Genomic DNA, 12850 nt, shown 5'->3' with positions numbered 1-12850 from the left:
GCTCCCGCTGCCCCCCCAGAACTTCCACCCCACCCCCTGCTTGGAGCATCCTGCCTCCCATGCCTTAGGCCTCTCACCTCTCCCACCCCCTGGCCAGAGAACTGCCCAGTCCAGCCACCACTGTGGACTTCTGGAGCCATTTATACAACAAGGTGGGTGAGAACCTCTCTTTCACCCCTAGTTCCTGCTCTCAGCTGAGTCATCTACTCCGGTAGGTCCCCAGTCCTCAGTAGAGGTTGAGAGAGTGGAGATGAGATTATTGCCGGCCCTAGGGCTGCAAGCAGTGTGAGAGAAATTTGGGCCAGGACAGTTCTCTGAACCACTTCTCCTGTGTATGTGGGTAGGGGGCCAGCCCCAGGAGCTCGGGCCTCGAGGGGCTTCAGAACCTGGGACAACTGCAGCCAAGGGCCCCAGAGATCCCCAGGCCCCAGGCTGCGGTCCCCTCTGTCCCCTCTTCCCTCCCGTCCAAAGAGCGGCGTGAACCTCTCCCAGCCTTGGGGGAAGGACCTGCTGGCGAGAGCCCCCCAACATCCCGCGCAAAACCTGGGCCAAATTCCTCAGAGCAGCTCCGGGACCCAGAACGCAGCACCCTACCCCCGGCTCGGTCCTCCCGGCCCTCCTCACCTGCTCGCGCGTGCTGCAGCCGCCAGCCTCGCCCGCCCGCGGGCGCGGGCGACAGCAGCAGCAGCAGGGGGATCCCCGCCCAAGCCCCGCCGAGGCTGCAGGAATAGGGCTGCCCAGCGCAGTCCCTGGCTCCCATTGGCTGCGAGGGCCGCCAATCACTCCCTCCAGCCATCTCCCTTGGGTGCCCCGGACGGCCGTTTGTAATCTGGGCCTTTGGGTTCTACCCGCTCCAGTTCGAGTTCTGGTGCCCCACCCCACACCGCGAATTTAGGCCTTGGGTCTCAGCTCGCCCGGCTCCCGCTACCGGTTCAGCGCGGGGGAGCCCAGAACCACATCTTCTCCAGGCCAAACCAGCTACCAGGGCTCATGAAATTGCCACCCCTCCGCGGTCACCCCTGAGGCCTCAGCGAGGGAATGCCACCTGGGCAGAGCGGGGCGTGAGCCTGCGGTGGGCAGGAGCGCGGGCTGGCACCTGGGTGTGCAGCACGCATGCTCTGTATGGTGACTGGGTGAGTTGGGAGTGTGTGTGTGTGTGTGTGTGTGTGTTTGAGCGCTGCCTTCATATGCATCCTCCTTCTATGTCAGAAAGTGTCTCTCTGGCCACCCAGTTCTGGAAAGGACGCAAGGCAGGGAAGCTGGTTCCAGGACACTAGAAGGAGGAAGAATCTTTCTGATCCACTTTCTTGATGCAGACAGAGGTACCGTGAGCTTTCTGCCCCTTCACATCCGGGGCAGGGACTGCGGCCAGGGTCTGTGATGCAGGGGTAGGGATTGGGGCATAAGGAAACTGGGGACCCAGTGGAGCTAGAGGCTATAGAGGGGAGTATAGAGGGGACTGGGGAGGAGGAAAGGGCTGGGGACACCGAAGAGGCACAGGCACGAGCAGAACCGGACTGTGAAGGGGTGAGAATGCCAAGGTGCTGCGAGAGGACCTTGAGGGAACCGGGGTAGGAGACTAGGGGTCCAAGTAGGCAGAGGCCACTGCCAAGGCAGCCATCAAGTAAACAAGGCGAGGGTAACCCGAGTCCCTCCGGGCGTACCGTCAGAGGATGCCCCTCCACGACGCCCGCCTTCGCCCCGGGCACCTAGACCCCCTGTTGCAGAGGCCGGGTGCCTCCCGAGGCCAGCCAAGGGACTGCAAGCAAATGGGGCAGCTCCTCCCCTCCTCTCTCGGGCTGGGGACGTGGCCAGAACTGATCCCTGAGCCCGGATTGGCTCTGGGAGACAGCGTAGGGCCGGGTCTCAGTGGCCCGGGCTGGGGGCGTCGCCCTTAAATGACACCCATCGCCCCCAGGCTCTGCCAATCCCTGGCCTCGCCGGGCGGATGCGCCAAGGGAGTCCCCGCCCCTCAGGCTGGCGAGCGTCACGCGTGACGTTACCCGTGATGAGTGTGAGGGCGGGGGCGACGCGCGGAGAGGAAGGCGGGACTGAGAGCTGCAGAGGACGGGAGCCCAGGAGCCTAGGAAAGCGTGAGTGCTCATTGTGCCGGGCGGGGTTCGGGGGTCAGGGGAGTAGGGGCTTGAGGGCTGGGAGTCAGAGAGGAAAGTTGCCTCTGTCCTGCGAGATTCAGCATCTTCGGCTCTAGGGCACGAGGGGAGGTTGGCTGGGGAGGGAATGTCGGGGTGAGACTCTATGGTCACACATTCAAGTGTCTGCAACTGATGGATATGAGCTGTGTGTGTGTGTAAGTAACGGTCTTTGTATGCAGGGTGTGTCCACCCTGTTTGCAGGTCTGTGTAGGGCGTGTATGCTGGTGTCTTTGTGTGTGGGTATGTGAATGTGAGTGTGTGAGAGGGGAGGGTGTGTCTGCCTGTGAAGGAGGAAGTGTGGTTGGAGAGGATTAGTCATTCTGTAGGATTTTGCCCAACATGGCCAGATGAATGCTTCAGGCTTTCCTCTCTGTGCTGAGTGGAGGGGTCACTCACTGAATCCTGCTCCTTTAGAGGCAGGTAGCTCAGGGAGAGGTGGATGTGTGTTCGTGCCAGCCCTGCCCAGCTAGGGAACAAGGAGAGCCTTGGGCCATTCAGTGTGAGCTGAGGAAGATGGGTCTGGAGAGGGGACTTTGCATGCCCACGAGCACACCTGGCTGTCTGGCATCAGAGTCCCCTGTTTGAGATCTGGAATAGGTAAGCCCTGGAGTTGCCAATGAACCCTTGCTCTCCTCCAGTCAGGGCCTGGGGTGTGAGATGGCTTATGCCATCTTCCCAAACAGCCTTGGGGGTTTGTATGTAGGTCTCAAGGCAACTGGGGCCTAAAGCTGACATGAACGTGGATGTGTAATGCATATAATCTGCATTTTTGTGCATACAGAGCACAAGAGTAGCTGCATGGGATTAATTGCGGCTCATGCGTCAACCACACACATGTAAATCCTCACTCATGAAAATCTGTACCAGGCCAGAGTGCAAGGACATCTGTTTTCCTGGCCATGTTCTCTAGTGGCCCAGGGGGGCTGGAACATTGCCTAGGAAACATCTCCTCCCCACATCCTTGCTTACCTATCTAGAGTCATCTTAAGCTCTAGAAGGATTGGCAGGGACCAGGGCAGCACCACCAACGTCTCCCCCATGTGGAGTCCTTGGACCCCTCCTTGGAGTCCTCTGACTTTGGTGCCTGCCCTGCAGAAAATGGGTGAGTTGCCCTTAGATATCAATATCCAGGAACCTCGCTGGGACCAGAGCACTTTCCTGGGCAGAGCCCGGCACTTCTTCACTGTGACCGACCCCCGAAATCTGCTGTTGTCTGGGGCACAGCTAGAAGCTTCCCGGAACATCGTGCAGAACTACAGGTGACCCCCAGCCCCATTTAACCCAGGGGCTCATTCCCTGCTGTTAATACAGTACCTTTTGCACCTGTCTCCCCTAACTTGAGCGTGACCCTCTTCCACTCCTCCACCCTCTCACTCCCTTGCCCTCTCTGTTGGAATCACAGACAACTAGGGCACAGAACTTTAACTTAAAGGATTTCAGGGTGTTTGGGTTGAGGAGGTGGTGTCGATATTTGTGGGTAGGGGACTGCTCTGTGTTTCACAAACCCTCTACAAGGACCTGTCCCACTGCTGGGCCACCCTCTGCAAGGGCAGAGGGGCTCAGCTGAGTCCCAAGGAAGTGGGAGGGCAGCCTCCTTGTCTCCAGGAGGAAAAACTCATGCAACACCCCAGCCATTTTTGACCCATTGGAAACCACCATTACCCAGCATTGACCTAGCATTTGGGCAGAAACAGAAGGGCACCCCTCTTTGTGTGGTTAGAAGGGAAATAGAAATAGGAGCCCTCCTTCTGGCAAGACTTGATTCTTCCCCAGAGACAAGTAGTTCCTTTGTTTTGAGATTGGGAGCCAAAGTGCCTGGTCCTCTGCCCAGACTTCCCCTGAGCTGGGTGGGCAGGGCTTGGGAGGGCAGATCTGCCCCCTAGAATTGCCTGTTTCCTCCTTGCCAACCTCTGCAGGGCTGGCGTGGTGACGCCAGGGCTCACCGAGGACCAGCTCTGGAGGGCCAAGTATGTGTACGACTCTGCCTTCCATCCGGACACAGGGGAGAAGGTGGTCCTGATTGGCCGCATGTCAGCCCAGGTGCCCATGAACATGACCATCACCGGCTGCATGCTCACCTTCTACAGGCAGGTCCTATCCTATGTGTCTCCTCCCTGGGTGCTCTGTCCAAGCTACAGTGTAACTTGATGACTAGGCACTTCCTCTCTGGGTCAGTTTGGGCAGAAAATAGTAGGTGGGTGAGAGCTTGTGTTAGAATCCCTTCCATTCCTCAGAACTCAGCCCCCGGGGTCCTCCCACCCCAGAGACAATGGGTGTGTTTGTGTAAGGAGGGTCATGCAGGGGTCACCAGAGCACGTTCTAGGGGCATCAACATTGCCCCTCCTGAAGGTTTGGGGTTAACCTTTGGGGTTTTATTATCAGTGTCCAAGGATGTGGGACACTGTGGAAGTAAGTGTCTTTGTTCCCTCAGGAAGACCCCAACCGTGGTGTTCTGGCAGTGGGTGAATCAGTCCTTCAATGCCATCGTTAACTACTCCAACCGCAGTGGCGACGCTCCCATCACTGTGGGGTGAGAGCTTGTTCCCTGGGACTCTTCTCCCGGCCCTCCATTGCTCTCTCTTGTTCCCCTGGGCCTATGCAGCCAGTGGCTCAGCGCCCTCCTCTCAGCCTGCCCCCCACTCACTTTCCTGGCCTGACTGAGGGCCTGAGGTCTTCTTGTATATGCTTTGGGGGACCCAGTCCTCTTCAAGGGTAGGGATTGGGGCTTCCAGACAAGTCTGCACTGGAGCAGGGGAGACGTTTCTCTGCAATGAGGCCACCCTCCCACACCTCATGTCCCTGAAGCAAAGAGCCACATGCTGGACTGTTTACCTCCCACCTTGTGTCCTGGCTCTTCTGCCCACAGGCAGCTGGGAACGGCTTACGTGAGTGCTACCACCGGGGCTGTGGCCACGGCCCTGGGACTCAAATCCCTCACCAAGGTAAATCCCCCCCATTCCACTGCCCCCCCAGTTCACGCTTTATCTGCCTCCTTCTTCCCTACCACTCCTCCATCCCAACCTACAGGCTCCCCATATCTCTCCTCAGAGTTCCTTACCACCCCATGGCCCTTAGGGTCACTAAATCAGCGGTCCCCAACCTTTTTGGCACCTGGGACCGGTTTCGTGAGAGATAGTTTTTCCACGGACGGGGGTGAGGGGATGGGTCAGGTGGTAATGCGAGCAATGGGGAGCGGCAGATAAAGCTTCGCTCACTTGCCCGCCTGCCACTCACCTTCTGCTGTGCGGCCCAGTTCCTAACAGGTACCGGTCTACGGCCCTGGGGTTGGGGACCCCTGCACTAAATGACATCTTTCCTTCCCCAGCATCTGCCCCCGCTGGTTGGCAGATTTGTGCCCTTTGCAGCTGTGGCAGCTGCCAACTGCATCAACATCCCCCTGATGAGGCAGAGGTGAGTGGCCCCAGCTCCTGGCGTGTGCACGCCCAGGGTGCATGTCGGCACACCAGCCAGCCACACGAGCTGCTGGGCCTAGTCTCAGTCTGGTGCTGGGATCCTGGGGTGGGAGAACCAGCCTTTGAATCTAGGCTGTCTGAGGGGACTAGCTGCCCGTGAGAGCATGGCAGGTCAGATTTGTGATCTGACCCCCACCCCCTTCCTTTCTCAGAGAGCTACAGGTGGGCATCCCGGTGACCGATGAACAGGGTCAGAGGCTTGGCCACTCGGTGGCCGCAGCCAAGCAAGGAATCTTCCAGGTGGTGGTATCAAGAATCTGCATGGCGATTCCTGCCATGGGTGAGGCAGGAGTGGCTCGGTGGGGCATGGGCGGCTCTAAGAGAAGGGGGTGCCATTATCCGGGGGGTTTGAGGACTCTGGGGGGAGTGGGAGGAGCTGCAAAGGGGGATCGCCCCTTCCTTAGGGTCCTGACTTTCACTCTACTAACTCCCTCCCTCCTTGCCCTGCTCTCCCCTCAGCCATTCCCCCCGTGATCATGGACACCCTGGAGAAGAAAGACTTCCTAAAGGTAGGTCACTCTCACCTCTCCCGTCCTAGAAGTAGTGGTGACTGGGGGCAGAAGTGACCGGTCCCCAACTTCCTCTCCAACCTGACTTGAGTCTAAGACTTGCTACCTGTTTGCCCCACCCCTGTGCTACCCCTTCCACCTTCATTAATTCATTCAGCAAGAATAAATTGAGCTGGAATGAAGGAACACTGAGGGTGCAGGAGGAGAAGGGAAGGGAAGGAAAGAAAGGGTTTCTGTCCTGAAGGAAGCTGGTGTCACTCCAGAGACCTCTGACACACATAGGGATGGACTATCACAGCCACGCTTGATATCATGCTCGTGCTGTCAGCTACAAAAAACATTGAGACACACACACAGGCTCGCCCGCACACGAACAGGATGGAGAAGCAAGGCACAGGGATACAAGCTCTGGCTCATTTATTGAATCATTTATTCGCAAATATTTATTGAGTGCCAACCATGCACACGGAGCAATAGATTGGTGGCCTCTAAGGCTGGAGCAAATCAAGAAGGGTGTGCAGAGCAGGAGATGTGTTTGGAAAGGGACAGATTCACTCAGTGGGATGGGAAGGAGGGAGTGGAGGGTTAGAGGAGGCTTCCTGAAGAAAGCAGCTCCTGAAGGAAGTGTGGGAAGCGATTCTGAGAGGTGAAGATGGGTGGTGGGACGCTAGGGAGGGTGTCAGCAAATGGGCCTGGCTGGAGTGGAGGGTGGTCAGTCCCTGTTATGGGACTGGGGGGAAGAAAAGGGCCACATGTCAGAGGCTCAAAGGCAGTGCTGATGGGATAGAGCCGTGGTGGGTGAATGTGTAGGGGTGAGGGGGGCAGGGGACACACACCATTACATTCTCTCTCTCCCCACAGCACCGCCCCTGGCTGGGGGCGCCCCTGCAGGTGGGACTGGTGGGCTTCTGGTAAGTGTGCAGGGGGTTAGCTAGAATGTGTGGGAGTGTCCTTTCTGTGGTGGATGTGGGTGGGTCTTATTGCTTTTAAGATGTTTAAATACATCATTCATTCATACATTCAGCTGGTAGGGGTCATGGACACCTGTAGGGCATACTGTGTGTGTTAGGAGTGATCTCTGTTCTTGAAGGTCAAGAATCTAGTCGAACGGGTTCTACATCTACCATGGAAACCATGGAAATATACCTTTTGGTACCAGCCCAGAGTTTCATGCACATTTAATTCCTGATTCTGTCACTGGCTGTGGAGCTCTGGGTCACTGCTCTGGAGGCTCTTTCCTCAGCCAGAACCTAATGTCATCGTTGGCTTTAATCAATCTCCACCCCTAGGGGCTGTCTCCAGAGATGGGGTGGGGTGCCGGGAGGGAACACTCTTAGATCAGAGCTTCACAAACCTTTCCAACACTCTTCTCCCTCAGCCTGGTATTTGCCACCCCCCTGTGCTGTGCCCTGTTCCCCCAGAGAAGGTAAGTGTTGCCCCCAGGCTTGGCTGGGGGCTTCAGACAGGTCTCCACATCTCTGGGAGCAGCTGATTTAGTTTCCTTCAGTGTGTTCCAGGAGGAGGCCTAGCAGGCATTCAACTTATTCTGGGGGTGGGGGAATGACCGTGATCTGGGCCTCTGGAAGTCGAAGGAGAAGATTCAGCAGCCTGGGAGGAAGAGGGGTGGTGATCGGGGGGCACCCAGCTGAGGGCGGTGGGCTCAGGGGACATTCAGCCTGCCTGCACTGTTCTGTTGCAGCTCCATACACGTGAGGAGGCTGGAGCCGGAGCTGAGAGCTCAGATCCATGAGCAAAACCCCAGTATCGAAGTGGTTTACTACAACAAGGGGCTTTGAGGGGGCGTCAGCCCCTGGCCTCCTCTCTCACCTCCTTGGGCTGCTGCTTTAGTGGAGCCTTGCCGTCCCTGCGACTTTTCCATCTGCCTGGTACTGGGCGGGGGCCTGGTGTGGGAGCAGCCATTGAGACCAGCAATCCGTTAGGCTGGGAGAGATGCCCCCATAGCCTTTTTCTCTCCTCTGATTTCAAAGAGCAGGGTCACATGATCCCTTTCGTCTGCGCTAGTGTGTCTACATATGTACATATGTGATACGTGTGTGTACAGGCTGTCCTGGGATAGCCTCATGTCTGGCTTCCCTTCTTGGCTTCCTGTCACCTGCCAGCCGGTCAGGCTACAGGACTTTCTCGCCTAAACAGTTCCACCAGCCAAGTCATTTCTGATGGAACCTTGCCCCTTCTGGACACAGGAGGAGACCCAGGATCTCAGGACAGAGACTGAGGGACACTAGCAGGCTAAACTGGGCTGAATCCTTCAGATTTCTGCTTCCTGGCTTCCGAAGCTGACTCAGGAACTGGGATGGCAGAGGACGACATGTCGGGATAAGGGAGGCAGGGGGCTTATCGCATTCCCCACATCCTGGAACGGGTCATTTCCTCTCCTCTTCTCTGCTAGAACAAAGGAGTGTCAGTGTCCTGTACTGCTCTTGCCATCTCCCCATCTCCCCCACACTGTAGTACGGGCATCTTTAGGCACAATCCTAGGAGTTCTTGGGCCACTGACATCATAACCTTAAGTCCAAAGTTACAATCCCAACCCCCTCCCCTAACCAAAAAGCCACAAAGGCAGAGCAAGCATTCCTGTTTAAGAGCCCCCACTGCACCCTCTTACGGAGGGACACAGCTTGGGAATGGTGCTTAAACTCCACAGGTGTCTGAGTGGCTGTAACTAGGACACCTCAAGGGCAACTAGGCCCTGAGCGTATGATCTCAAGACAGGGAATTTTGTGTTCCACTGATCTTGTTGGACGTTCAGCAGGATCCTGATCTTAGTTCCTTCTCTTTCTTGAGGCCTGGCCCTGCTCCCCCGCCCCCCCACCTCCAAGAGGAGGAAGGGCCCAGGAGTCAACGGCTGGTCCAAAGGGGAGGTGGACTTGGGGATGGAATATGTGCTGGTGAATTCACGGAGTGCAGAGCTGGACCATGACTCCAGCTCCTGTGACCTCTGGCTGAAGTGGGGTGAAGGCCCCAGTGCGATCCTCTAAGAGCACTTTCCTGCTCCCCCAACCAACCGCCACCAGTAATAAAAGCTATGGTGCCATTGTTACTCAATAAACCGAAAACCTGTCTACTTCTTGATCTTCACTCAATTCCATGTCCTGAGTGCCCAGGAAGAGCTTCCTGCCTGCGGCCTTCCCTTTTCTCCCTGCAAAGTTCAGGTCTTAGTCTCTTCCCTCCCCTTCTGTAGGGAGCCTCAGCCCCCAGCAGAGGGAGCTCTGAGATTAGAAAAATCAGTCCTCCATCAGCACCCAGAGTACTAAAGTAGGAGGGATGTGGGTAGATGCCTCCACCTTCTATTCCCTCAGCAGATGGAGTGCTGGCTTCATTTCCTTCTTTTCTGGCCGGGGGGCGGGGGCGGGGATGCGGGTTTGCTGATCACACACCTACAAACCAACTCAGGCTCTGGGCTTCTTGGTTCCCTTCAGGCATTTGGCATGGGGTGGTGGCCTCTGGGAGAGGAAGGCTAGAGGGCTAAGGACTGCCTGGCTCCATCAGAGGAGTTGTTAGGGCACCAGCACACCTCTACACCCCTACACTCATTGATGCAACACTGGAACAAGCCTGGTCGGTACCATTTGCTAGTTAACACCCCTTTCCCCCATCCCAGGGCCCTCTACTCCCTCCCGGCTTATGAGCCCCCCCCACCCTTTTTTTTCTAGGAAAAATAAGGCCCAAAGTCCTGTTCATGCCTATGTACAACTGGTGAGAGCTACTATTAAACAGTGTATAGTTGTCTTTTTTTTTTTTGGCCGTGCGGCTTGCGGGACCTTAGTTCCCTGACCAGGGATTGAACCCGCGCCCTCTGCCCTCAGCAGTGAAAGTGCAGAGTCCTAACCACTGGACCACCAGGGAATTCCCCCAATAGTTGCCTCTCTTACCAAGCCTTGGCTTAGGAAGATTCAAAAGAATAAACGTGAATGAATCTATAACAAAATCCATTCCCTATTCCCTGCAGGAAATACCCTTCATCTCCCTTTTTTTCAGCCTAAAGCTCTCACACTAGGGGGTCAGGAGAAATCTTTAGGGCTGAATGGTCCCACAACAGCCTCAAGTGACCTGTTACCCTGGCCTGCGCTCACTCGATCCTCTTAGGAAGTAGGAGTTTACTTGCTGGGCATTTGGGGTAACACCAGCTACTGCTCACTGAGTCCTTCCCTGTTGTGCCAGGCAGGCTTACTGAAGCCAAGTGTTTTAAGTTCATTGTCTCCTTCGATCTCCACAACGACCCCTGTGAGGCCGGACATGTTATGTCCATTCATAGCAAGGACACAGGCTTATTAAAGACATTAAGAATGTTGCCCACAGCTACACAACTATGTGGTGGTGGAGCCAGGATTCAAGCCAAGTTGAGTGACTATGAAGCCTGTTCTATGCTTCTTCCTCACCTGCCAGCCGAACTTTAGGTCATTCTCCTACTCCCTTTGACATTCCAGGACATCTCCTCCCTGGGCCCAGTTTGTTTACAGGCCAGCAAAACTGACGGGCCCACAAGTGTACAGACCTTTTACCAAAGCCACTGAGGAGTTTCCAAGCTTGAGGGTTTTATAGCTGAAGGAGTAAAAGCAAAGATTCCCATTCTTGATTAACTATGGGAAGACATTTAGATAACCAGTTTCAATTCCATCCTGTTCTGCCGGGGAACAGTGCCTCCCACCAAGCCCACCTGGAGCCCTGGGTCAAATCTTGAAGCCTGTTTCTAAAGTTACAGCTTTGGCCTTTGGCAATCCCCTTGAAAAGAGGCCTATGCACTTTTACTGGAAAACCTAGGTAAAAGAAACCCACTTCGGGAGTGAGGTGCTGGAATCTCTGTAAAACAAAATCATTAAGAACATTTAATAACAATTATCTGTGCTCTGCAGATAATACTAAACCACGTCAGAGAGAAGGCTGGCCAGGGCACCAGTGGGCCAGTGAGAAGGAAGGCTTTCCTGCCATCTTTCATTCCTAGTTCCATACCAGCTTCTCAAAGAAAAAACGGTTGGTTTAAGCTAACTTCACAGGTTCTCTAGGGGCAAATCCTAGCCAGGCATGTTTTCCAGACTGCCTCCACGTGCTTGGAATTTTCCTCGGAAGTCAGCATTTGGGTAGAGATAGCACTGTTCTCACAGTTAAATAATCGGCCCCATTCTTGGGCCTCCTCTCTTCCTCCCAGTGCTCAGACTCCAGGAACCTTCTCTGGGAACCTGCATCTGCATCCTTGGCCTTCCTCCCCAGCCTTCTTCCTCTCTCCTGGCCTACGTTCTAAGGGAAAAAATGGCTTGGACCTGGAGGCCTGGCTTACCCTGGCCATAGGGAGGGGACCAGGTGGCCATATCCTGCTCTTTTCCTTGGTCACTGGGGCTAATGAGGCCGGCATCTTAAGGACAGGTGGTTTGGGCCAGCTTTAGCTCAGGCCCTGTGGACTCATGCCAGTCAGACTATCCTAGTTCCGCCCTGGCTGGTGTCCTAAGAGCCAAAACCAAGTCCCATTTTCTCCCCGTCAAGCTTGTCAGTCTCAAGCCAACCCCGCCCCTGGGCCTGTTAGTCATAGGTGAGCCGCGCCCCTCATGGGGGACATAGCCAGTCAGAAGCAGAGTCCCGCCCCTGCTTGGCTCCTGTCAGTCAAAATTCGGCTGGCGGCACCTCCTTCCCGTTTCCCGGGCAATGACTTCAGCGCCGCAGGCCGGGCATACGATTCACCTCGCCTACCTGAGCCTGGAACATACGTCAAAGATCCGCTTCCTTGATGACCTCGGTCCTGAACCGTTAAATCCGCCAAATCCCCTCCCTACTTTCCAGTTTCGAAATCCAAGAGCATCCCAGGGCCCGCCCTTTGACTTCCGGCCTAGAAATCCGCGAGGTTATTGAGGAATCACGCGAGGCCCCTCCTGGGTCACAAGCCCCGCATTTTTCCCGTGGCCTGCGAGGCTCTTGGCCCTGCCTCTTGCGCCTGCCGTGGTCTCTCCGTCTCTCCACCCCTGTATCCCACAGTTCACTGAACTCTGCTAAGTGTGGCTCTGTGCCCGGCGCTGAGTAGAAATGGGCTGTTGGGTGAAGAGGGCCTTCCCATCTGCAGGGACACAGCCCCGTGCAGGGCAGGCATTAAGGCACCTCTCTCGGTCCCCTCTAACTCAGTCTCCCCACACGTTGCAGTGATCTCAGGTCCTGATGCCGGGCAACATTTTGCTAGGAGTTGTGGAGGAACCTCGAACCAGCTGGATCAGTCTCCAAAAGACAGCTTCCGGGGCTGCTCCCTTCTCTCTTCTTTTTCCTGACTGGCAGTCCCGGCCCAGGCTGCTGGAAGGACAACAGCAGCCTCAGCTTCAGGCCACAGCCTCCTCCAGCTTTCTCCTTCCAGTCTTCTCAGACCAGCGACATTTGGCAACTGAATAACGACCAGGAGAATGGGGGAGGAACTCGGAATAATTTAGGCTACTTACACAACTCTGTCCTCCTGCCATCCCCATACCTCCAGAAGGAAAATAACCCCGTGCCTGTAACAAGCAACACACAGCTCCTTCAGGGTAAAGTGTTTGCTTATGGAACAAGAGTTTGCTATTTTAATCTATAAGTTAACCACCCATGCTATTTTCTGACTGAAGACCTCCCCTCCCCTATCACCAGCAAATCCTCAATTGACAACTTTCATTTCCCAGAAGGAGCACCACTGGTTTGGGTTATAATTGAAGTTATTTGTGGAAAGCAACAGAGAATGATTGTG

The 12850-nt window shown here is 55.6% G+C and overlaps 1 protein-coding gene across 4 annotated transcripts; it reads left to right on the top strand.

Annotated features, from left to right (window-relative positions):
- Nucleotides 1-845: 845 nt before the first annotated feature.
- SFXN3 (sideroflexin 3) lies at nucleotides 846-9220 on the top strand. 4 transcript variants are annotated; one of them, XM_057531460.1, is made up of 13 exons: nucleotides 846-1133; nucleotides 1210-1322; nucleotides 1919-2093; nucleotides 3285-3412; nucleotides 4070-4240; nucleotides 4589-4683; nucleotides 5020-5095; nucleotides 5479-5564; nucleotides 5779-5906; nucleotides 6086-6135; nucleotides 6997-7046; nucleotides 7514-7561; nucleotides 7835-9220. In XM_057531460.1, the coding sequence occupies exons 2-13, from the start codon at nucleotides 1311-1313 to the stop codon at nucleotides 7929-7931; spliced, it is 1116 nt and encodes a 371-aa protein (XP_057387443.1). In that variant the 5' UTR covers nucleotides 846-1133; nucleotides 1210-1310; the 3' UTR covers nucleotides 7932-9220. The 4 variants fall into 4 exon arrangements, with proteins under 4 accessions (XP_057387443.1, XP_057387445.1, XP_057387446.1 ...); XM_057531461.1 differs by lacking the exons at nucleotides 846-1133; nucleotides 1210-1322 and adding an exon at nucleotides 2568-2750 and having other exon boundaries at nucleotides 2021-2093; nucleotides 3249-3412; nucleotides 4070-4244; XM_057531462.1 differs by lacking the exons at nucleotides 846-1133; nucleotides 1210-1322 and having other exon boundaries at nucleotides 1961-2093; nucleotides 3249-3412; nucleotides 4070-4244.
- The last annotated feature ends 3630 nt before the right edge of the window (nucleotides 9221-12850 follow it).

The sequence above is a fragment of the Balaenoptera acutorostrata genome, chromosome 16 (genome assembly GCF_949987535.1).
Source record: "Balaenoptera acutorostrata chromosome 16, mBalAcu1.1, whole genome shotgun sequence".
NCBI classification, from domain to species: Eukaryota; Metazoa; Chordata; class Mammalia; order Artiodactyla; family Balaenopteridae; genus Balaenoptera; species Balaenoptera acutorostrata.
This window is presented reverse-complemented; position numbering and strand designations above follow the sequence as displayed.